This window comes from Oryx dammah, unplaced genomic scaffold (genome assembly GCF_014754425.2).
Source record: "Oryx dammah isolate SB20612 unplaced genomic scaffold, SCBI_Odam_1.1 HiC_scaffold_29, whole genome shotgun sequence".
In the NCBI taxonomy this organism is placed as follows: Eukaryota; Metazoa; Chordata; class Mammalia; order Artiodactyla; family Bovidae; genus Oryx; species Oryx dammah.
Window position 1 is genome coordinate 68,335,522 of NW_024070213.1, and position 26,373 is coordinate 68,361,894.

Genomic DNA, 26,373 nt, shown 5'->3' on the forward strand with positions numbered 1-26,373 from the left:
TCATTTGCAAAAATACATAAAGTGAGACATGCACATTAATATGATATCTGACAACATAACCACATTTATTTAAGAATGTATTTCAGTATCAAATGGAATTTGATAAACGCTAGAATACCAGGCAGCTGCTGAAAATGAGAAAACTAAAGCTATAGGTATGGATATGAAAAAGTGCTCTTGATATATAGCCTTAAGTGAAAAAAGACTAAACCAGTGTGAACAGAATGACTCCATTCTTATAAAATACACATGCACAACTATTAATACTGAGTACTTCTATGGGGGTGGAGAAGTGTGAGACCGTAGATGAAGACTTTTATTTCAATTTTTACAATTACATACGGCTAAAAGTTGATTTACCAATCATTAAATTCATTAAGAAGGCTGATGATACTACAGAAGTATCTGATAACTTTCTGTAAAACCGCAATGTAATTTCAACAATGTAAATTTCAACAATGTAAAACCGCAATTTTGTAGCAACCTAATAGAATTCTTTGAATAAGTTTGTGGAAACAAAAATCTTTTGCATATTATTTTTCCAAACATTTTCTCATTAGAATCATCATTTTCAGCTCTGAAATCAGAGTTGCTTAGGAGATGGCAGCACTCTGATAGTGTAACTCACAGAACCCTCCTTGCACGTGGGCATCATCTGTTCACTGAGTTCTTTGAGGAGCTGAGTATCTGCTTATCTTCAGAATCCTAATAGATCAAGGAGAAAAAGTTGGAAAACATATAGAGCCAATAAAGCCACTTTACTGGCTATTTTTCTCAGATTCCTTGTCTGTGTTTCTCAGAGAAGTGAAGTCATAGTTGGCTCATGAAGGAAAAGCCTTCTTTTTCAGCCCTTAGGTGCTTCTCCACAGGTTGTCTCACCACCGAGATGTTAATGCAAGGATGTCATGTTTCTGTGGTGTTTTGTCCACTTGAAGAGCACTTTCATGCTGTGTGGCGCGTTCCAGCGTTGCATTCCAAGGTCTACAGGTAGCCTTTGTCAGTGTTCCACAGATGCTGACGTTCATACCTGAGAAGATGAACTGGAGCTGGAACCCAGCCTCCTATCTCCTCACATCATCTTCTCCCTACTAACTCTGTTCTCTCACATAAAAGACCACACAGCTTCCTAAGGCTTGAAAAGATTAAATGTCAGGAAATCACATGATATTCGAGCTTCATGCAGAAAGTTATCAGATACTTCTGTAGTATCATCAGCCTTCTTAATGAATTTAATGATTGGTAAATCAACTTTTAGCCGTATGTAATTGTAAAAATTGAAATAAAAGTCTTCATCTACGGTCTCATACTTCTCCACCCCCATAGAAGTACTCAGTATTAATAGTTGTGCATGTGTATTTTATAAGAATGGAGTCATTCTGTTCACACTGGTTTAGTCTTTTTTCACTTAAGGCTATATATCAAGAGCACTTTTTCATATCCATACCTATAGCTTTAGTTTTCTCATTTTCAGCAGCTGCCTGGTATTCTAGCGTTTTTATCTACCATATCTATTTAGTGCATCCCTGTTTATTGGGCATTTAAATTGTTTCTGATTTTTCACAATTACAAACCATGCTTCAGTGAACATACATGTTCATATATCTCTTCATGTGCTTGTGTAAGAATTTTTGAAGGGTTGATTTCTTGACATTTCTAGATACAGAATTGTTGGGTCTAAGGTTATGCACATTTAAATTTTGATAAGCTTTGTTAGTTTGTTCTCTGAAAGACTTGCTTGTTATCCCATTGAATGTTACCACTTTTTCAAGTGCCAATTTATTTAGTAGAAGCTGGTATCTTATTTTAGTTTGTATTTCTTCAGTTAATAGTGATATCAAACATCTTTTTATTTGTTTCTTCATTTTTTTTTTCTGTGAATTGCCTGTTAGGTTTTAAAGTCTTTTCCTATTGGTTTATAGCATCTACATAGTAATTATCTCTTTATAACTTCATAAATTTATTCAAACTATTTTCTTCACAACTTTAGCTAAATTCTAAATTTATCCTGAAAAGCTAAAGATTAGCAAGTAGAAAAGATTATTAAAATTTTTTAACAAAATTTTATTGATATATTGAATCACTTCTGTTTTGTGAAAGAAAATCCCCACTTCCCAAAGCATGTCCAGTTAGTCATGTTTTATTTGCTGGCTTGACAATTCATGGGTAACCATACATGGCAGAATCATAACTTAAATGTTTGAGTGACCACTTCAGGATTTGTGCCAGAACAAGTAATAGAAACCAAGTCTTGTGCACTCTCTCCACATAGATATCTGTCACTTTGTATCTAAAATCACTTATCGTCCTTCCCAACTCAGTTTCCCCTGCAATTTCCTCATCTTCTTCCCCTTTCTTCTCCTTCCATGCACACAACTTGTTTTAGACACTAGCTCTTTCTTCACTTCCTCTCATCATATTTGGTAGTCTTCCTTCAGAATGTTCCCTGTCGCCCTCATCAGCCTCATTTAGCTCTCCTTCCCCCCCCCCCCCGCCCTCCCCCGCCTCCCTCATGAGCCATGGTCATAATTCTGTCTATAAGCTTAACCAGCCCTTCTCATCTGTCATCAGTTTTACAGCCAAACTAATCTTCCCAGATACTGATCTAATCGTTCTGCTTCTTTGACTCAAAAATTTCTAAATTCCTGCTACCCAAAAAGTAAAATATAAATTTGTACTGAATACAAAGAATATAATAGTCTGATGCCAGCCTAATAACCCAATTTTATTCCTACAAATAACATTCTGTTCCAGCAGGATTCCATTCCACACTGTCCCTGACTCCCAGCTCCACATCTTTGTTTATGAATCCCATCCCAAAGAAATTACCCAACCAAAGAAATTACCCAACTCGTCCTAATGCTTTCTAGATTATGTCACTCCTCGTTTTCTCTTAAGAAGTCTTCCCAAGCCATTGAGTTGTATTTTTTCAAATATTTATAATAATACCACTGTGTTTCAAGTTAGAGCAAGTTTATTTTGCTCTGTTTTCAAAATAGAGCAAATTATAGTTGGTTAACTCTTTAGAAAGAATAGTTTGTTCATCTAAGAAGTATTTTATATTCTTTAAAATGTTAGAGGTCAATTAAGTGAATCTTGTGAGACTGCCTTTTTCCTTTTGTGTTTTAGGTTTGGCTCATTAACCATGGACGGCGGCCTCCGCAATGTCGACTGTCTTTAACTTTATAAGAAGTCTGAGGCAGGTTTCAGTTTGCACAAGAAAATAATGTCGAGGCATTAAATGAATGCCTGTATAGGTGGTCTCTTGTTTCTATATTTCACTATTTGATGTGGTCATGTAAATATGTATAATACTGTAAATACATAAAAATATATAAATTTTTGGCTGCTGTTAAGATGTAATTTTACCTTGTAACATTCATAATTATATGAGGACATTTGACCTCAGTTAGCACTTAGAAGAAAGCCATGACCGATATTCTGAGATACTGATGGTCGACTTTTCTGAGTAAGGCCAACTAACTCATGTATCTCCGACTGCCTGCTGAAAACATTTTTAAGTGGAACCAAAATTGGCATCCTTACAAATCAGTAAAGGCTGATTGTTGACACGTTTGTAAGTGACAGAATGCTGAGATAGCTTCTGTGAGTGGAGAGCAGAACCGAACCACTGTTGTAACTAGGATCCCAGTTTTTTTGAGAAGGATAAAGTGGCATTATCCCAGTTATCTTCCTATCTGTTTAATTTCAGGTAAATTACTGAGCAAAACTTTTAAAGTGATGAATTATTAAAAACTGTTCATTTTTTATTTTGGCCATAAATGTATAATTGTCATAAAAAATTTAGGATCATTTCAACTGTTTTAGGCTGTACATTTCTTCTTTACTTTAATTCTGCTTACTATTTCATGAAGAAATATCAATAAATTTCTCAATTTTAATCTAACAGTTTGTATTTTTCTGTGTACAACAGTTTGAGAAACAAAAGTTATCTTTTGAAAAATAATGTGGGTGGTAATGGTCAATTAGCCTCAGAAATTGGACGAGGGGCAATTCTGTGTCTCTTCTAAACCATTGATTCCAAATTTAGTAGAAGTTCTTTCATAAATATACGCTGTACAAATCCAAAAGAGAGCCTTCTCTTTGAAAAATGTACCCAAGGTTCTAGACAAAAGAATTGTGCTCAATATGAAATTATTTTATCCCAGAAGGATTAGGTTTTGGTTTTGGTTTCTGATTTCTTAGATGATTGAAGTATGATCGTGTTCAACCTGTATATCACGAAGAGACCATGTTTTAAAGAGTAAATTTTGGCTACCATGGACACTGAAAAACTGTAAACGGATTAGGATGTTATTTGAAATCTCAAATTGATACTTTATTGTGGTGGGGAATTTTAAGTGTCACATGTACACATTAGAGAAATAAATACAGAGGTAAATGACATTACTTTGACATTACTTTACTTTGATTGTGACAGTTATCACCATCAAAAACTGTTTAGTCAGAGAATGTGTGGGGCAAGGGGGGGTTTAATCTCTTATACTATTAATTTTCCATTTGACCTTCTAACATGAATGTCTTTAATTGTGATACTAGGTAATAATTTTACCTAAGTTATATGGTCAAGTTAATATATTTGCAAATTTCATTTTTATTCAAGCACCTCTAGAAAAGAACATCAATAAACAAACCCTTGCTGTGGGGACTGTATTTGTATGACTTGTGTAAGTTGTCCTGGTAAGATCAGTTCTTATCCACGCTAATAATTGGTTAGGACTTACTGTTCCGTTCCTCATTACAGCAGCATGTAAATCAAGCACATTTGCTTTCAATAGACTACTCTCAAGATTGTATCTTCATTCAGAACATCTTATGTCAATAAATGGATAGTGACATTGGTCTGCTAACCAAATTTGCAGTTACTATGTAAGTAAAATTAGCTTTAAAATAAGTTACATCTCTAGTTTAGTAGCTTTTTTTTTTTTCAGTATTTGGATATATTTCCAAAAGACAGGGATTAAAAATATTAAATGTAACAAGTGAAAGAGTTGGTGGATTGAACTCTTCTTTTTTTTTTGGTAGTTTTTTTAAGTTGATATACGGTAATATATAATATTATATGTTACAGGTGTACAGTATAGTGATTCACAGTTTTAAAGGTTATACTCCATGTATAATTATAAAGTAGTGGCTATATTCCTTGTTGTACAGTATATACTTTTAGCGTATTTTATACATGGTAGTTTGTAGCTCTTCATCCCCTACCCTATTTTGCCCGTCTCTGCTTCTCTCTCCACACTGGTAAGCACTAGTTTGTTCTCTTTATCTGTGACTCTATTTCTTTTCTTATTATATTCACTAATTTGTTGTATTTTTAAGAGTCCACATAAAAGTGATATTGTACTGTATCTGTCTTTTTCTGACTTATTTCAGTTAGCATAATGCCCTCCAAGTCCATCCACATTGTTGCAAATGGTAAAATTTCATTCTTTTATGATTGAGTGGTAGCCCATTGTGTATTATACACCACGTCTTTATCCATTCATCTGTCGGGGAACACTTCGGTTGCTTCTGTATCTTGGCAGCTGTGAATAAAGCTGCTGTGAGCATTGGGGTGCACATATCTTTTCAAGTTAGTCTTTCGGGGGTTTTGGATGTCTGCCTCAGAGTAGATTGCTGTCATATGACAGTCCTGCTTTCAGTTCTGCTTTAGTTTTCTACAGGGACTGATCAGTTCACATTCCTACCAGCAGTGTACAGGGGTTTCCTTTCCCCACATCTTCACCAACATGTGTTCTTTGTGTTCTTTTTGATGACAGCCATTCTGACAAGTGTGAGGTAAGATTTAATTCTTAATGTAAAAAAGAGATTATGGTTCTAATAGAAGAAATAATCAAAAATGAAATAAGTGAATGTAAATTATGTGGGGAAAACAGGGATATCTTTTAGTAAATAAAAAAGAAGTGAGAGGTTAGGGAAGAAATGTGGAAAATAATCCCATCATATCTTCTAAAGGTCCCATTTCGATTATTTTGGAGATGACCAAATACTGTGTAAGTGGCTTATAGCCCTCGTTACACTGTCAGAGTGTCTCTTGTTAGATATAAAAGATCTTTTCCTCAGAATATTCCTTTTAAAAATATAATACCTTCATCAGTAAGTTATCCAGAATGTGTTTTTGTTTGTTTTTCTGGTTTTTTTTTAAGTGGTGAAGTTTGCTTTTTGTGGTGTTCTGTGCTAAAAGAGGTTTGTCATTTGGAATTAAGAGAGGAATTATGAATTATCAGTAGGTAAAAACAGTCTCAACTGAAATGTCAGAACTTTTATTATCCCATCAGAATCACAGCCACAACCAGAGCTAGTCTTTTTATCTTTGCCCTAACTCCACTCAGAAGGGCATTTACCACCATGTACTTTTTGTCTTTGAGGAAGTGCTGTAGAAAAGTTCAGTTCAGTTCAGTCGCTCAGTCGTGTCTGACTCTTTGCGACCCCATGACTACAGTTACTCAAACATTTAAAACGTAGCGGGGGCAGACACTGAAAACATAAAGAAGTCTTAATGCTGTCATTTTGGGCAAGATCCACCAGCCTACATCCTATTTTTAGGAAGAGGAGAGTATCAGAAAATCTTACACTATGGTTTTAATTGGACTTTCTCCCCCAATTGTCACTTAAAAGCAGACTCCTAAGCAAATTCATAAGAACTCATGGAAGTAGAGTAGGAAACAAAAACATCTGACTTGGAAACAGAAACTGGTAGTAAAATAGTTTCCTTTAGTGGGTGTATATAAGTCAGCTCCAAAAATGTAGTGTGTCACATAAAAAAAGCACTGTCCAAGCGTTACATCAGGCTGTTTTAAGGACTAATGTATGAATAAGTTTATTTCTTTTGACATAAACAGAATGCACAAAGATCAGTTGTTAGATGTAGTTCCAGGAGTGATGATGGGTCTTTGGCTTTTTTACACTTCTTGACTTGTAAAAATCAGTCAAATTCATTCTTTCTGTGATAGATTCCTGCCAAGGTTTAAAATACATTTCACTTTTCCAATAAAAAATGTACAAAAGAAATGGGATCAAGGCTATGGCTTTTAGAAGTAGCTTGTTAAACACCAGCAAGTCCTGCAGACTGCCGTTGACAATTCTGTTGCATGCTGTGTTAGTGGATACTGGTGACTTTGTCCCTGTGTGAAAGCAATTGTAATTCTTTGGAGGAGGTGGGGCAGGGATGGTGTCTATACTTAAAAATTATCAAGTGTTGCATTAGGTTAGAGTTTCTGAAGCTTAAAACTCTTTCTTTAGAAAGAACATCTATTAATACAGTTTCTAGTTACGAGGGCTAAGGTCCAAAGGACAGAACAAAGGAATGACAGAGGAAGAGGATTTAGGGCTGACAGGTGGTCCCCAGACATGTTGGCTGAAAGAGAGTTCACAGCTAAAGTGTCACATGTGGGTGTCACTGTTTCCTCATCCACACTCTCGTGGAGGGCTGTTCTGAAGCACTCAATCGTACTGGCTATGTCCATCAAAAGCGACTTCAACAAGACATTCAGAAGGATTGCCCGGCTCTTTTACTGGTTCCCCAAGCCACCAACCTGCTCGAAGAATCAGAAACCCAAGTTGCTCTGGAGCCAGGGGCGAGGTAAGTTATCTGAGGCTAATGCTTCATTTGAAGTACATTTTTTTCTGTTACTAAAATGGAGCCTCTCTCAAGTAGGGAGAAAAAACAAAGCTCTTAAAACCTTTAAAAAGTTATTTAACATGGTTTTCTGAGAGAAAAGAGAAAGCAATTTGAAGGTGAGATATTAAAAGCCATGAACATTTTATAATCCAGTTTATGCTCTATAGGCTTTTGGGTTTGGAGATATTTTCTATAGAGAGATGGAGAATGTTTAGCTTTTTAAAAAAAAAAAGAAAAAAGGAGCTCTTTTTATCAGTGAATCTCAATTTGCTTGTGGAATTAAAATACCTTAGAATAATAATCAGATGCATTCGCCTTCTCATAGAAAATTTAAAAAGTCAGTGGGTCAGTTTATACAGCATATTTTAGTCAGGCATTAAGGTGAGATTTTAAAGCACTTCCGTGTAGCGCTGCATTTCCATCTAGTCCTGCCTGGCTGGAATATGAGGAGTCCTAGGACGGGGGCCTGAGGGAAGAGGGTTCTTGACCCCTTCTGCAGAGCCCAGCTCTCACTTTCCGGCGCCGCCCCTGGGAGGAGGTCTGGAGATGCCGCGGGAGCGAGGGGAGCAGACGCTCTTCCTTCACAGCGTGCCATCTTGCAGTGACCAAAACCCGAGGAAGGGGACGCCCATGTAGCTCTGCGTGTCATATAAGAGCTTACCGTTGACTTGTCTGGTGGGTGATCAACGTAATCTGATGATGCGATGGACGAGCCACCGCCACATCTTCCTTTAACTGGTACGGAAAAGACTGGGTATCTGATTGAGAACGTTACAAAATGTAGGGCCTAGTACGTTTCAGTCATCTCTTTTTCCTTAAACTGATACTTCCATTCTTTTTCACTATCAAAATATGTATAATCTAGTTTAAAACTCTCAGGGGATGGGTGGGTGGGTGGGTGGGTGTGTGTGTGCATGCGTGAATTATACTGCAAGGAAGTTAATCTAAATTAAAAATTATTATATCATTAATAATTAGTAAGCGTGTTGATGGAAATAGCACATCTAGATGAAAACCTGCCACACAAGTTCTGAATAGATGTCAGCTTCTATTTCTAGTCCTAATGGTGCATTCAAGAAAGCTAATTTTTGATCCTTGAAAGCAAAAAAAAAAAGTGTTGTAGGTTCTCCAAATGGGAGCCTAGATATGTGTTAAATATGAATGTGGTGTTTCACTCCTCTGGATTCCTGTTACTATTCCTGCTAGCTAAGAAGTATTGAGGTCATTACTGAAAAGAGGACACTGAAAAAAAAAAGACTGATTGAAATTGGGGGTGTTGATGTAGCCTTTGGGTACATTAAAGTCTTAGAATTAGATAGACCTTAAATGTCTATGAGCCCAAGAACAAATGCAAAATTAAACAAGTGGGGTTTCTTAGAGAAGCTTAATAATTTGCCCAAGACACACAGCTGAAAAATGATATAGTCAGGGGAAGTGAATTTTGGTTTCATCTTTGCCTGAGTTTGAACTCTTCACCCCCCTTCAGAGCCCTCCTGGATCTGTTCCCCCAAATCATGAGAACATAGCCCTTCTACTTGCTGCGTTGATCTCATCTCTAGAAGAGAGGGGGAATCTGTGAAACTATGAGAAGTTCAACATGTTGAAGCTTCAAAATTTTAATTTCATACTTATAAGTGCTTTAGAAACAGCAGACCTTTTTGGAACACCAGGAGGCATGAAAGCAAGTACTTTTGGAAATGCAGTGTTTCCTGTGACATGGTTTTCTAGACAGATCCGGAAAGTTCAAAGTAGAACACCTTTGAAAATACCAAAAAGCCTATGTTACAGAATGAATCTTCTCTAGGCTCAAAACTTTCTTTTTTTGAGAGCATATAAAGTAATAATAGAAATTGCAACAAAGCTTCTGTTTCCCAGATGTCAAATTTATTATTTTCATCTCAGCTCCTGCTGGAGGACATAGGGAGAAATTGGCAAGGACCCGCCCTTAGCTTCTTTTAGTCACCAAAACATCAGCACGGTGATAGACCCATGGTAGGACGTGCTCAGTGCTGTCGATGAAAAGTGTGGTTAAGATGCTCAGTGCTGTTGATGAAATGTGTGGTTAAGATGTTTCAATTCATCCCACTCTCTCGCCTGACCCAGCAGGGACACAAGAGAACACAAACATGTTATGCACACATACACACAGCATCTAATCAAGTCTTTGGTCAACGGCAATTTTAGGACTGGTCACCCTCAAACGATTTGGATGATTTGCCAAGAGAATTGAGAGCTCATTCATGATAATGACCAGGAATGTACCAGGAGTGCCAACCCAAGAAATTAAGGGACCAGAAGTCTCCCCCTCTCGCACCCCCCAGACTATTTGGCTGTGATTTCTATAGCCATCCACCTACTTGGTTTCAGCTAACGAAGCTGGGGATTCCAGTTTCTCTGTCCCAGGAGGGGTTTAAAATGCAACAAAACAAAACATTAGCAGGACTGATCCTGAAAATCTGGTTCCCTGGGTAAGAAGGAAGAGCAAGGGTTTCCTCAGTTCTACCCGCTCCCACTGCTTTGGGCTGCTGAACACCTCTGGGAATCCAGAACAGTGTTGCTCCTAGAGCAGCTGCATTTTCCAAACCCAAGGTGTCAGGCACAGGGACGTGGTGTGAAGGGGTGGGAGCTGAGCGTTGATTGATTTCAGGGGAAAGAAAGATGCCCCACGTTTTTTTCTCTGAGATCACTTCTCTGTTCATTTGCTTTAAACCACATGGGCTTCCTTCATTTGCTTTAAACCACGTGGGCTTCCTTGTTTGGACGCTACTCTGTAGATAAAAATGTCTTCTGTGGGTCCAGAAAACCCCTCCTTGCCCCCCAGGTCTGCCAGGCTTCAGCAGGTGGTCTCTGTAAAGACCAGCTCCCAAATTTGTATATGATCCAGAGTCACATAGCCTAAGACCAAAGACTGTGAATTTGGGGATGGAAAAAGCAGACTGTCACAAGCACAAATGTTTTTACAAAGTGGCCTTCACCTCGGGCTGATCTGCCTACAACCCAGTTCCTGAGTGGGTCAGTTGACCAGGGAGGGGCTGGAAAGCTGGTGGTGGGAGGGAGGCCCTGAGTCCCATTGGATTGCTGTTGTCCCTTGCTAGCTGTTCCTCTGGCTTCAGTCATTCTTCCTTCTTCCCTTCCTTCCTCCCATCACGCTCCCAGCTTCCCCCAGAGTGAGGTTTCTAAAGCATGTGTATGCTCCCGTCACTGTCCCTCCTGAGTCACGCACTGCATTGTAGCTCTCTGTTGCTTACAGTTTTGTTTTGTTTCTGATTGTCCTGTGCCACTCACGCCCAGAACACCTCTCATGATGCTCTATGGGGTCAAGGTGCAGAGTCTAAAGAGGGCGCTAATGTTCTATTTGAGATCCGCTGACTTTTAAGGTACTGACTCCTTTGTATGCCATCCAAGGCCCAGCTCAATCGAGCCCACACAGCCAGGCCCATCTCCACATACTTCCTGCACCGCATCATCTGCAATAACTACATCAGCATCCACATTGTGCTGAGACGCAAACTCAGATGCCTGTAAAATTCCAGGTGGAATAACCAAAAAGAAAGACTTCCCTTGTGGCTCAGCTGGTAAAGAATCTGCCTGCAATGTGGGAGACCTGGGTTCAATCCCTGGGTTGGGAAGATCCCCTGGAAAAGGCAATGGTTACCCACTCCAATATTCTTGCCTGGGGAATTGCATGGACAGAGGAGCCTGGCAGGCTACCCACAGTGCATGGGGTTGTAAAGAGTAAGACACAACTGAACGACTAACACTTTAATCAAAAGGAAAAGTGTCAGATGTAAGAAAAATGGGAAATGGGGGGATTCTGGCAACCTGAAGAGCACAGGTTCCGGCTTCATCCTGTTCATCCAGTTGTTGGGCATCAGGTCTTAGAGTATCAAAAACCTTTTTGTTCATCTGCTCATCAAACTTTATATCTATTTCAAGATATTTGTACTTCTCTTATGCTGCTTGTTACCATCTTGTACTTTGATTGTTGTTGTACAATTCTTACCTCTTTTCTAAACTGTTCATCTGAGAAGGGACTAACCAAAAGTTCACGTCCTTTTCAGAAGCTCTGAAATCATCCTCTCTTCTTTTTCCTCCATTTTTCTCTCTTACTTTTTGGCAAACCTGACTAGCAAAGGTGTCCTGGGGCATGGCATCTCTTGTCCTCATTGTCTCTTTGGAAGAGACATACACATTCTTCCACTATTTTCAGCCTTTTAAAGCCCCATATAGTCAGCCTACTTGCAATCATAATGAGCTTCGGCTGTGGAAGGGGGAAACAGGCTGGTAGGTGGCATCAGTGAATGTAGGTGAGATTCTGCAGACCTAGAATTTATTTGACTCTGCACTGAATTTTTTCAAAGCTTACTTTTCTACTGTTACCTGTTCTGGAGTTTCTTTTCTTCTGATAGAGTGATCAGGAACATAGAGATCTGCTGTCAGAACCGACTTGAGAATACAGATCAATTGATTCCTTGCTGCCACTGTGATGTGTAAAAGGAACAGTTGAAAGAGACATGATGTCAGCTCATTACTTCCGCCCCACAGGCTGCAAACAGCCGCAAGTATGACAAGCCAGGTGAACAAGGGAGGGAGGTCAGTAGTGACCTCATCTCCCCACAGCTACTCATTATTCTAATTATTCTGAGGACCACAGCCACTTCTCAGTGTGAGACCACAGATTCTCTTACTTCAGAACGTCCTGGGGTGATTGTTAAAACTTCGCCTACCAAACCTCCAGCCTAAGGACCCGTACTCCTGGGGGAGGGGCTGTGACTCTGCAGCTTTAACAAGCTCCCCAGGTGGTGCTCATGCTGCCTTCATCCCCGGGCCTACTGAATTACACACCCCTACCTTCAGGTCTCAGTAAATCCTCCACACTGCACCGCCGTCCACGGTCGCCATCAGAGCACAAGGACCAAGAACATGGTTGAGGTCAGAGCCTGGCTTGGCCACATACTGGTAAGAAAGCAACTTCCCCTCTCTCTGCCACAGCATCTTCTTTGATAATATAAAGATGATAATAACAATACTTATTGCTTAGGATATTAAGAATTAATGCTTACAAAGTGCCAGGTTCCTGGCTCAGTAAACTGTAGCTCCATTTCCCAATCCAGGAATTCCTAAACTTCCATCATTCATAGGCCATTGTTGCAATTTTTTGCCATATTTGCATAAGCCTCTACTAGAATTCTCTTAATACATATATATATATTACTAAATAATATACCCATTTTACTTAGCGTCATCCTAAGAAGAAATACCTGGAAAATAATTGACTTGGTGTACTATTATATTTTTACACATTAAAATGTGTATATGATTTAGGAAAATGTAAAGTGTTTATTTCAGGTACCACCATGGTAAGTCTACCTACCACCAGTGGGAAACCCTGATCAAATCCAACTTCATGAAACTGAGAGTCAGGTTAAGTGGATTTTCAGAAGTCATACAGGGAGTGGTGGGCAAAGGCAAAACTAGAGAAATTCAGGTCTCCTTCTAACTAGGGCAATGCTCCTTCCTTCACATCAACCTGGTGGTTATACAGTGTTCTTAAAAGATACATTGAAACGTACCGAAAATAGAACATTCCCTCCCGAGTCTGATGTCAGTAAACGGAAAATACCCTTATACATTAAATTGGATACAAACGAAAGCTCTCTTTAGCCTTGAGAAGACATTGAAAGTGCAGGTTCATCTCATTTTTTCTCTAATAGCCTCTAAGCGGGCGTTGGAGAACACACAAGACAGGTGAGGCTGAGAAGCCAAGCTTCTGGGGCTGACCTGTGCGGCTAGGGCTCCTGGTAATGGGGCAGACAGGCCTCTACCTGCAGAGGGGCAGCCAAGGGCAGGCTCTACTCCCCCTCACAAGCTTGACCTCACGTAATTACTTAACTTTTCTGGACCTCAGTCAGTCTGAAATATTCTTATAGGATTGTTGGAAATTTTAATTACCATATAGAGAAAATGCTTAATACAGCAGGGGTGGGGTGCTTTTCTTTTTTCTTTTTTTTTTTTTTGGCTGTGCTGGGTCTTTGTTGTGCATATGCGCTTCTCTAGCTGTGGCTTAATTGCCCCATGGCATGTGGGATCTTAGTTCCCCGACTAGGGAACAAACCCACATCTCCAACACTGGAAGGTGGATTCTTAATCACTGGATCACCAGGGAAGTCTCTTGTGTGTTTTCCTAGACTGAATGATCATATGCAAAGAAATACAATTAGCTTTGAAGTCAGAGCTTGAAAGGAATAAGGTATAGAAAACCTGCTACACTGAGTGGTCAGAACTTTAGTGTCTTTCCTGATCAAGTGAGTTCATAAATCTGTGTATCTTTAATACAGAATGCAGCTACTGTCAAGCTTTCAGGGAGTGCAATCAAGCACCACGTTAAGCTAATTGGTAGTTCTTTGCAGGGGTTCATGTTGAAGGTGCAGTGGGTCTCTGGTTTTCATTGAGAAACCATTCATTTCCTACTTGGAGGTGATCCAAGGGTGAACACATGACCCAAGCCTGGCCAGTCAGCATTTTTTAACACCTAGACATAGACACATAAGTCCATCCAACCAGAGTCAGTCCTGGGTCTTTTGACGGAACTGAAGAAATCCAGAAGCTCTCTGTCTGCAGGAGTTGCTGCCAGTCATCTTGCCACCCTGAGAGAAGACCTTCTTGAAGATGGAGCCATCACAGACAGGAGAATGAAGAGATGGAGATAAAGCAAGGGCCAGTGATCTTGTCTGAGCCCCTGGATCCAGCCACACCTGAATCTAATGCGTCCTTGCACTTATAGGTAGTATCATTTGTCTGCAAAAATACAGGGAAGCCTAACCAACAGATTATTCATTTGAATTATTGCTATGACAAGAGAAGAGATAAATCTCAAGGGACTCAATTTTCATGTTTTATGGCAACATAAACATGTTGAGACAGGTGAGACCTTTCCATTCAAGTACTATGCATATACCCTGCTACCTGGGACCCTAGACCCTTTTCTGCCAAGCCAATCCCATCTAAAGAGCTTAATCTCGTAACCTGGGAGTCACCACAGTCAAGATGATGAACACATCCATCACTCCCCAAAACCCCCTCATGCCCCTTTATCATCCTTCCCTTTAACCCCTCCTGCCCCCACCACATAACCCCTCATCCACTTTCTGTTGCTGTACATTAGTTTGCACTTTCTGGAATATTCTATAAGTGAATTCTTACAACATGTACTCTTTTTTTCTTTTTTGGTCTGGCTTCTTTCACTCAGTATAATTATTTTGAAATTCATTTATATTGTTGTGTATATCAAAATAGTTCCTTTTAAAAATCACTGAATAGTATTTCAATGTGCCATAATTTGTTTATCTATTAATCTGCTCATGGACGTTTGAGTTCTTTCCCAGTTGAGGACTATTAAAAAAATAATGCTGCTGTGATATTTGTGGACAAGTCTTTGTATGGACAAAGCCTTCCCTTTCTCTTGGGTAAATGGAGTGGTATGGTGGGGTCATATGGTAGCTGTATATTTAATTTTCTAAGACACTGTCCAGGTATTCTTCAAAGTAGTCCTACCGCTTTACATCTGCGTCAGCAGCATGTGAGAAAGAGTTCCAGCAGGTCCTCCCCAGGACATGCTGTGGTCTGTTTTCCATTTTAGCCCTTCTAGTAGGTGCCTAGCAGTATCACATTGTGCTTTTAACTCGCATTTCTCTAAGGACTAATAATATCTAGCATCTTTTCATGTACTTATTTGCCATCTGTGTGTCTTCTGTTTTTTTGATGAAGTCTGTTCAACTCTTTGGCCCATTTTTTAAATGCATTTTTTATTGTTTGTTTACTCTTGACTGTGCTGGATCTTCATTGCTGTGCATGGGCTTTCTCTAGCTGTAGTTGAGTGGAGGCTGAGCTCCAGCTGTGGGTGTGTGGCCTTCTCTTGTTGCAGCGCATGGGCTCAGGACTTGTGGCATACAGGCTTAGTTGCCTTTTGACATGTGGAATCCTCCCGGATCAGGGATCAAACCCATGTCCCCTGCACTGGCAGGCAGATTCTTAATCACTGGACCACCAAGGAAGTCCGGGTCCATTTTTTATATTGACTATTTACTTTCTGAATGTTAAGTTTTGAGATTCATTGTATTTTTCTGAATCAGATTTGCAAATATTGACTCTTAGTCTTTGTCATTTCATTCTCTTGACAGTGTCTTTTGAAGAGAAGAGGCTCTTAATTTTGATAAAATCTGATTTGCTATTTTTCTTTTATTAATTTTGCTTTTGGTGTCCTATCTAAGAAATCATTGCCTAACCCAAAGACACAAGGATTTCCTCCTATGTGTTCTTCTAGAAATTAGATCTGTGATACATTTTGAATAAATTCTTACATCATGAGAGGTATGAAGTTTATTTTAAAATATGCAAAAAACATATGCATGTCCAATTGCCCCAGCACCATTTGTTAAAAAGATTATCCTTTCTCCACTGAATTTTGTTCTTCATTGAAAATCAGTTGACCAAGTACATGTGGGTTTATTTCTGGACTCTCTACCCGAATACTGTTTTTTTTTTCACTGTGGTAAAAATATATATAACAAAAAAATTAACCATTTTTACATATACAATTGGGTGGCATTAATTCACAATGTTCAACCATCATCAGTACTTTTTCCATTGAAAAAGTGAACATATTTAAAATCTCACTTTTTCCTTGAGAAATACTTGGAAATTTTGAACTGCATTCCATCACACTCCCAGTTTTATTTTAATGTAAAAAGTAATGTTGATGCTTCAGGAAGATGAACCATATTAGCCTTTACCTTTATGAGGATTCCACGGCACCCCTCCCTCCCTGTTTGTGCAAACTCCAGCTCAGAGGAAGTCAGAACTACAGAGACCTCACAGGTCACCTAGAAGCGCCCCTTCGTTTTACAGATGTGAAAACTGAGAACCCAGATCACACACTGGTAAATGACAGACCCAGCTGAGAAATAAGAAAGGCTATTTTGGGGCTGCTGAGGGTTTTGTACCAAATCCTGACCACTTCCTTCTATGAGATCCGCCTTTGGTGAAATCAACTCCCCTCTCTGCCTCCAGGCACCAGAACAGTGAAGCAAGGCTACCACTATTCTCACAGGACTAACCTGAGAGTTTAACCAAGGGATAAAAATGCCTCAAAGTTGACAACAGGGGGTGATCAGGGACAGAAGAGCGCAGCCACTCGGGAGAGAAGCTGGCAGTTCTCACAGGCGGCAAAAGCAGCACTACACAGCAGTCCATGCTCTCAGGAACTTCGGGTTCTCAGGGCAAAGATAAAACAGTCCCACTGATGGACCTACTTGAAGAAGGCAGCCTCACTTCTGATTCTTGACTGCTGTTGTAAGGGCTTCCTTTTCCCCAAACAATGGGACTCGTGACCTGACTTAATGTATGATACTTTCCTAGTATCCTTGGAAATCGTTAAAACCTGTTACCCAATCAATTAACATCCATGCTCATAAATGCATATTTTCTTAATAGGAAAAGCACAGGGCTTCCTTCAACAACAATTATAGTATCAGTGGGTAACTGTCTGGAGAGGCTTACTACGATGCCGGACGTCATTCTAAGCAGTTTTTTTCTTTTTTTGCTCCACCACTCTGCATGTGGGCTCTCAGTTCCCCAACCAGGGATTGAACCCATGCCCCTTATATTTGAAGTGGGGAATCTTAACCGCTGGACCACCCTGGAAGTCCTTTAAGTCCTTATCAAAAGTCAGTGCAGTGGGGACTATCTTACAGAAGACGTAATGGAGGCACAGAGAGGTTAAATAAATTGCCAAAAGCCACACGGCTCACCTCGACCATCTGTGTCCAGAGGCCTTCCTAACCACAATATAGGCATCTCCAGTTAAGACTGTGGCCTGATTTATAGACCTGGCTGTGAGAGTTTGACAGCCCTGACGAACAGGGCTGCTGAGCACACTGGTAGCCAGTTGGAAAAATACACGAAGCCAGGGAGTGGAAGGAGGCCTGGCCGCCTGGTGGGCTCTGAGTCACATAGGTCAGCAGGAGCTGGCCCACTCAGCCTGTCACCCTCAGCTGTCTCTCTGTGCTGCACAAGGAGCCAGGGCTCGGAGATGGGAACTGCGATTTATAAGCTCTCAGGCAAAATCCACTTTCGGGTGAAGAAAACCCACATACACGGTAGGTTCGCCTGGCTTCTGACCATCTGACGGCACCCGGGCCACTGGGAGGACCGTCTTGACATTGGTTCAGTTGTTCGTGCCTTTGATGTTACAGAAGGACCCAGCTGGCCTTCAGGGCTGGGGATAAAAGCTTCAGCGGGGACTGCTGTTTGGGTTTCTTGTCATCTGAGTTCTTTTATAAGCCAGCTCACAAGTAAGCTTTATTTTCTTGTAGACCAATGTGCTTTCAAATGCTGCATGAGTTAAACAAAGGGTGGTGACAGGAAAGCCCTGCAGCTTCTTTCTATTACAGGACAGCTCAGAGGTTTAATTTTCCATAACAGATGGAACAGTAACTCCAGCATTATTTTGACCAGTTATAAATATCAAAGACATGTGTTTTACTGGCTAGATTCTTCCTAAAATGATTCAAGGACCTCCAGGGGTTAGTCCTCAGCTCCCAAATCTTTCTTGAGGAGCAACAGAAATTGCCTTTGGGCTCACGGTGTAGACAGGGGGTGATGGGCGCTGTCTGGTGATAGGGGCACTGGTATAATCAGGAGAGTTTCTAATAGCTTCAGCTGTCTATAGATCTTCATTAGCAACAAAATCGAAATGAGGGTTTAACAGAGAATAAGTAAAAGAGGGGTATCTCCTACTTTTCTCTTGCCAGTGATGGATAGATTAGCCATCCTGAGGCTAGTAAAGGCCTCCGCAAGGCTGTGGGGGAGCGGGAGGTGGCACTGTTGGGTGTATGTGTGTGTATTTAGAGTGAAAAGGTGACAGGGGCTGGAATGGACCCAGAGAGGAATTCTACCTGGTTTTAAGCCATCAGCTGTCTTGTTTCTTGGCGTGAGTAGCAAGATGCTGGTCTTAATGCTAAGCAATGGAAAATGTTGCCAGGGCTGTGTGTCTGCCACATGACCGTATTATTACTATTGTCTAGAGGTTCTTACTTCCCTGGTGGCTCAGACAGTAAAGTGTCTGTCTACAATGTGGGAGACCTGGGTTTGATCCCTGGGTCGGGAAGATCCGCTGGGGAAGGAAATGGCAATCCACTCCAGTACTATTGCCTGGAAAATCCCATGAACAGAAGAGCCTGGTAGGCTACAGTCCATGGGGTCGCAAAGAGTCGGACACGACTGAGCAACTTCACTTACTCACTTACTTAGAGGTTCTTACAAAACCAATAAGTGGTTGTGTTTCTAGAATTGCTTCCCTGGTCCTCAGGCAAATCATTGTCATGTTTGATCATATCTAAGACACTGTCGACTGTGATGCTTTATGAACCACAAAGAAAGGAAAATCCTGGACGTCCCTGGTGGTCCAGTGGTTAAGACTCCGTGCTTCCACTGCAGGGGTCATGGGCTCAATCCCTGGTCAGGGAACTAAGGTCCCCCATGCCAAGTGGATCAGTCAGTAAGTAAATAAATTTAAACTGATTTAAAAAAAAAAAAAAACCTTTAAAAAAGGAAAGGAAAATGTTGTCAATTAGATGATACATCATTCATTGTAAGACAGTTCACTTCAGAGATGTTTACATGTCTTTAAAAAGTGCCTTTAGTATAGATGAAATTGGGTAGATAGCCTTCCAAAGTTCCTTTTAGTCTTGTAAAACAGTGCGTCCTCATTAAAGTATCCCCATCCCATTAAAACTTTGTTTACAAGAAGTAGATAAAACTTTCCCAAATTGGGTTTTGCTTTCTCTTTTTTGAAGTATGGTTTTCATAAAAGGAAATAGTGGGCCTGCTGTAGGCTTGACATTACAGTGAAAGAGATTAAAATTGATTATGAATGAGGGACAAAAACATATCAAAAGAGAATATGTTTCCTAATAGCCTAGTAAACTTGTAGCTTGTAGAATAGCTTATAGAATATTTGACTATCACACATCTCTCTAATTCAGTTGGCCTATGTTGGGTTTATTAGAACATCAACACATATAAATAATAACAGTGTCAGTCTAGTTCCCAGATAAGAAAGAAGAGCGCTCAAAAAAAGAAAAAAAGATGGTGCACACCTTAGAAAGGAAAACCGTGGAATACGGGGTTGGAGTGCATCTCTGCACTATGCTCCATGCTTGTCTTATCGGCTTCTCTGTGACATGTGCCAGGGCTGACCAACCGTTTTCCTGAAAGTTTCTCCTGTCTTGACTTCCTTTTCCACACTCTTGCATCTTTCTCCTCTTGCCTCTCAAAATGTTACTTCTCAGTCTTCCTCACAGCACCCACTTCAGTATCAGTGAGCTTTCCTCAGCCTAGTTCTTACTATGGTAGGAATAGCTGCCACTTTGTGTGAGCTCCTTTCAAGAGCATTCTCGGACTTAACGTGTTACATCATTTGAAGGCTCATGGGAGCATGGTGAGGCTCCAAGATGCCCTCTGCTCACAGAGGGTCACTTGAGCTTCAGAGTGGGCTAATAACTTGTGCAGAACTTTACAGTAAGTAAGAGGCAGAGGCAGAGTTCAAATCCAGATGGTCTAACCAACAAACTACACTCTTTCCAGTAGGCCACTCTCCCTCTCAGACGGCTCTCAGCCATAATCCGGACCTTGCCATACATCTGAATAAGATAAATGACTCCCCATCTCTGACCCCGTCTCACCACTCCCTCCTGAACTGCAGACTCACTCACCCAGCTACCAGCTGGACAGCCTCCTTCATAATCCACTGGCACCTGGATCTCACACTGCCTAGAGCTCAGCCATACATCTTTTCCACCAGCGTCCTTACCCTGGGGCAGACATCACCTGAGGGGGTCATCTTAGAGTCAGTCCTCTTTCTCCGTATCAACAGGACTAGCTGCATTGTTCGCTAGGGCTGCCGTAACAAAGCACCACAGACTGGGCGGCTTAAACTCCAGGACTTGATTGTCTCACAGTTCTGGAGGCTGGAAGTCTGAGATCTAGGTGTTGGCAGGTCTGGTTTCCCGGAGGCCTCTCCTTTTGGCTTGCAGGTGGGCGCCTTCTCTCTGTCCTCACTGGTTGCTTCTTGGGCTCTGTGTGGCCTGTGTCCTAACACACTTTTTTTTAAATTATGTATTTATCTTTGGCGGTGCTGGTCTTTGTTGCTGAATGGGCTTTTTTCTAGTTGCAGCGAGCAGGGGCTGCTGTTCGTGGCCGGGCTTGGGCTTGTCATTACAGTGGCTTCTCCCGTAGTGGAGCGCAGGCTCTAGAGTTCACAGCCTTCAGTCGTTGCACGTGTGGGCTCAGCAGTTGTGGTTCCCAGGCTCTAGAGCACAGACTCAGTTGTTGTGGCTCACGGGCTTAGTTGCTTCTCGACATATGGGATCTTCCCAGGTCAGGGATCAAACCGGGGTCTCCGGCACTGGCAGGCAGATTCTTTACTGCTGAACCACCAGGGAAGCCTTCATATACTTTTCTTATAAGAACACTAGTCATACTGCATCAGAGTCCACTCATGTAACCTCATTTTACCTTAATTACTTCTTTAAAGGCACTATCTCCGAATGCAAGCATATTCTGACATACGAGGTTAGGTCTTCAACAAATGAATCTGGGGAGAACACAGTTTATACCATGACACTAACCTTTAGGCATCTCTAAAATCTGACTTTCCATCTTCATCCCTTTTAGTTGAGAACAATGCCATTTCTTACCGTGACGATACTCTCACCATTATGAATATTATAAGTAATTTGTTTCTGATTACAAGAAGAATTAGATGAACTCTGTATAAAATGTAAAGAATCGAAATGCCAGTCTATGTCTGATGCAGGATATGACACGCTTGGGGCTGACGCGCGGGGATGACCCAGAGAGATGTTGTGGGGAGGGGGGTGGGAGGGGGGTTCATGTTTGGGAACGCATGTACACCTGTGGTGGATTCATGTCAATCTATGCCAAAACCAATACAGAATTGTAAAGTAAAAATTAAAAATAAATAAATAAATTTAAAAAAAAAAAGCACAAATAAAAAATAAACCCCTATAATTGGTAATTGACATAATAGCCTTACCTTTTTTCTATGCATATATATTTTAAACACTGAAACATAACATAGATTCTCCTTAGTAATTTGACTGTATAATTTAACAGTTTCTCATGCCAGTGAATGTTATTCTCCAACATCACTTACTGATCATGTCACAGTATTCCATCACATGGATGTAACATATTAACTGACTTCCCATTGCTTCCACATTTCTACCATTACAGTGAAGATCCCGCATCGTAAGTCTTTCCTCACATCATGATTATTTCCTGAGGGTAGGTTCTTAGAAGCAGTGTTATTGGGTCAAAGTGTTAGTCCAGTTTGAAGATTTTATATATATATGTTCGCAAATTGCCTTCCCAAAAAGGCGGTTTCAATTCGGACTCCTGCCAACACTGCTTGAAAGTATCAAATTCTCAGCAGTCTCACCAGCACCGTGTGTGTGCTGATTTTCTAGGTGAAAATGTTCTCTGGTTTTCAGTGGGTGATGACAGTGCCGGCTCCCTTACAGTGAGTTCATTTCTGCAGCACAGCAGTCTCCAAAACAGAGTTAGCTCACAGGCCAATTCTCAAGCTCCCAAATCTGAGACCTTAGTCTACAGCCCACCCCTCCTCCTCTTCAGCCCTCCGTTCTTTCCAGTGGCACAAAAGGCCTTGCACGAGGGCCCCTGTCCAACCCCAACCAATACTATTGCTCCTGACCAACTCCTGGGCTTCAGGGTGATCACACTGGCATCTCCTGTTGAAGGAGGACCCAGGCAAGAAGACTGCATGGGCCCTGAGAGCAAGCTGGAGACCATTTGGGCAGAGAAACTCTGAGTCCTGGGTACCCAGCAAGTGATACCCAGAAGCTGGCCATGTTGGTTCTAGGTGGGTGTGTTCTGTGAGCTCTGTGGGGAGAACGTGGCCAGAGGGAGGCCAAGACAGGCATCAGGGCAATACTATGAGTACCTGCCAGTGTGCAAGATAAGCCACTAGAGACTGAGAAGATTATAGACCTATCAGTATTATCCTTAAATTTTTCTATTTGTATACATTTTATTCTATATGTAATATACTAATGCAGTAATTTATGTATGCAATGATAAATAAATATATTGCTTACCCTGCATGCATTAGAGACATATGTTCAATTTCCTCTCTTTTTTTTTTTTAATGACAGCAGAGTGAGTTCAAAACACTGTAAAGAATTCACCATAGGAATTACATAAATTGATGATCTGAGTTTTTAATCCATCTCTTTTCTTTAATCCTGCTGGTTCCCTTCCAGTCTCCATACTGCTACCAGAAGGATTTTTTTTTTTTTTTTACAATATAGACTGATTTTATCACACTTGTGCTTAAAAATATTTCTGTTGTTTTCCTCTGGTTTGGTTTTTCAGGATCTCCTACTCCTGAAGTCATCCTCAGTTCAGTTCAGTTCAGTCACTCAGTCGTGTCTGACTCTTTGAGACCCCATGAATCGCAGCACGCCAGGCCTCCCTGTCCATCACCAACTCCTGGAGTTCACTCAGACTCACGTTCATCAAGTCCATGATGCAATCCAGCCATCTCATCCTCTGTCATTCCCTTCTTCTCCCGCCCCCAATCCTTCCCAGCATCAGGGTCTTTTCCAGTGAGTCAACTCTTCACATGAGGTGGCCAAAGTACTGGAGTTTCAGCTTTAGCATCATTCCTTCCAAAGAACACCCAGGACTGGTGATGGACTGGTTGGATCTCCTTGCAGTCCAAGGGACTCTCAAGAGTCTTCTCCAACACCACACTTCAAAAGCATCAATTCTTCGGTGCTCAGCCTTCTTCACAGTCCAACTCTCACATCCATACATGACTACTGGAGAAACCATAGCCTTGACTAGATGGACCTTAGTCGGCAAAGTAATGTCTCTGCTTTTGAATATACTATCTAGGTTGGTCATAACTTTTCTTCCAAGGAGTAAGCGTCTTTTAACTTCATGGCTGCAGTCACCATCTGCAGTGATTTTGGAGCCCCCCAAAAAAAAGTCTGACACTGTTTCTACTGTTTCCCCATCTATTTCCCATGAAGTGATGGGACCGGATGCCATGATCTTCGTTTTCTGAATGTTGAGCTTTAAGCCAACTTTTTCACTCTCCTCTTTCACTTTCATCTAGAGGCTTTTTAGCTCCTCTTCACTTTCTGCCATAAGGGTGGTGTCATCTGCATATCTGAGGTGTTTGATATTTCTCCCAGCAATCTTGATTCCAGCTTGTGTTTCTTCCAGTCCAATGTTTCTCATGATGTACTCTGCATATAAGTTAAATAAGCAGGGTACAATATACAGCCTTGATGGACTCCTTTTCCCATTTGGAACCAGTCTGTTGTTCCATGTCCAGTTCTAACTGTTGCTTCCTGACCTGCATACAGATTTCTCAAGAGGCAGGTTAGGTGGTCTGGCATTCTCATCTCTTTCAGAATTTTCCACAGTTTATTGTGATCCACACAGTCAAAGGCTTTGGCATAGTCAATAAAGCAGAAACAGATGTTTTTCTGGAACTCTCTTGCTTTTTCCATGATCCAGCGGATGTTGGCAATTTGATCTCTGGTTCCTCTGCCTTTTCTAAAACCAGCTTGAACATCAGGGAGTTCGCAGTTCACGTATTGCTGAAGCCTGCCTTGGAGAATTTTGAGCATTACTTTACTAGCATGTGAGATGAGTGCAATTGTGCGGTAGTTTGAGCATTCTTTGACATTGCCTTTCTTTGGAATTGGAATGAAAACTGACCTTTTCCAGTCCTGTGGCCACTGCTGAGTTTTCCAAATTTGCTGGCATACTGAGTGCAGCACTTTCACAGCATCATCTTTCAGGATTTGAAACAGCTCAACTGGAATTCCATCACCTCCACTAGCTTTGTTCGTAGTGATGCTTTCTAAGGCCCAGTTGACTTCACATTCCAAGATGTCTGGCTCTAGATGAGTGATCACACCATCGTGATTATCTGGGTCATAAAAATCTTTTTTGTACAGTTCTTCCAAGTATTCTTGCCACCTCTTCTTAATATCTTCTGCTTCTGTTAGGTCCAGGCCATTTCTGTCCTTTATTGAGCCCATCTTTGCATGAAATGTTCCCTTGGTATCTCTAATTTTCTTGAAGAGATCTCTAGTCTTTCCCATTCTGTTCTTTTCCTCTATTTCTTTGCATTGATTGCTGAAGAAGGCTTTCTTATCTCTTCTTGCTATTCTTTGGAACTCTGCATTCAGATGCTTATATCTTTCCTTTTCTCCTTTGCTTTTCGCCTCTCTTCTTTTCACAGCTATTTGCAAGGCCTCCCCAGACAGCCATTTTGCTTTTTTGCATTTCTTTTCCATGGGGATGGTCTTGATCCCTGTCTGCTGTACAATGTCACAAACCTCCTTCCATAGTTCATCAGGCACTCTATCTCAGATCTAGGCCCTTAAATCTATTTCTCACTTCCACTGTATAATCATAAGGGATTTGATTTAGGTCATACCTGAATGGTCTATCAGTTTTCCCTACTTTCTTCAATTTGATTCTGAATTTGGTAATAAGGAGTTCATGATCTGAGCCACAGTCAGCTCCTGGTCTTGTTTTTGTTGACTGTATAGAGCTTCTCCATCTTTGGCCCAGGTCATTAGGTGCCCAGTATGCTACTGGAGATCAGTGGAGAAATAACTCCAGAAAGAATGAAGGGATGGAGCCAAAGCTAAACAATACCCAGTTGTGGATGTGACTGGTGATAGAAGCAAGATCCGATGCTGTAAAGAGCAATATTCCATAGGAACCTGGAATGTCAGGTCCATGAATCAAGGCAAATTGGAAGTGGTCAAACAAGAGATGGCAAGGGTGAACGTCGACATTCTAGGAATCAGCGAACTAAAATGGACTGGAATGGGTGAATTTAACTCAGATGACCATTATATCTACTACTGTGGGCAGGAATCCCTCAGAAGAAATGGAGTAGCCATCATGGTCAACAAAAGAGTCCGAAATGCAGTACTTGGATGCAATCTCAAAAATGACAGAATGATCTCTGTTCGTCTCCAAGGCATACCATTCAATATCACAGTTATCAAGTCTATGCCCCAACCAGTAATGCTGAAGAAACTGAAGTTGAATGATTTTATGAAGACCTAGAAGACCTTTTATAACTAACACCCAAAAAAGATGTCCTTTTCATTATAGGGGACTGGAATGCAAAAGTAGGAAGTCAGGAAACACCTGGAGTAACAGGCAAATTTGGCCTTGGAATGCGGAATGAAGCAGGGCAAAGACTAGTAGAGTTTTGCCAAGAAAATGCACTGGTCATAGCAAACACCCTCTTCCAACAACACAAGAGAAGACTCTACACATGGACATCACCAGATGGTCAACACCGAAATCAGATTGATTATATTCTTTGCAGCCAAAGATGGAGACATCATCCCACCTCGCAGCCTTCCTAAAGGTAGTCCCAGGGCCAGCAGCACTTTCTCTGTCCAGCCTCCATCACTTGCATAGATATGATGCTTCTTCTGCTTGAGTTGTCCTCTCTCACCTCCTCCAGCGCCAATTGCCTAACTCCTAGGCCACATCACCTCAAGTATCAGCTCTCCTGGGAGCTTTTCTTGGCTTTCCGAGGCTGCCTTAGGCATCTGTCCTGACCCCAGCTCCGTGCTGCTCTT

General features: G+C 41.1%; 1 protein-coding gene across 2 annotated transcripts in view; it reads left to right on the plus strand.

Moving 5' to 3' along the window:
* TBK1 (TANK binding kinase 1) overlaps positions 1-4,677 on the plus strand; it is a 44,855-nt gene extending 40,178 nt beyond the window's left edge. The window contains exon 21 of one of the 2 annotated variants that reach the window (XM_040233374.1): positions 3,127-4,677. In XM_040233374.1, the coding sequence (XP_040089308.1) occupies positions 3,127-3,178 (52 nt within the window). In that variant the 3' untranslated portion in view covers positions 3,179-4,677. The remainder of the gene's footprint in view (positions 1-3,126) is intronic. The other variant, XM_040233375.1, reaches the window with a different exon arrangement.
* Positions 4,678-26,373: the final 21,696 nt, after the last annotated feature.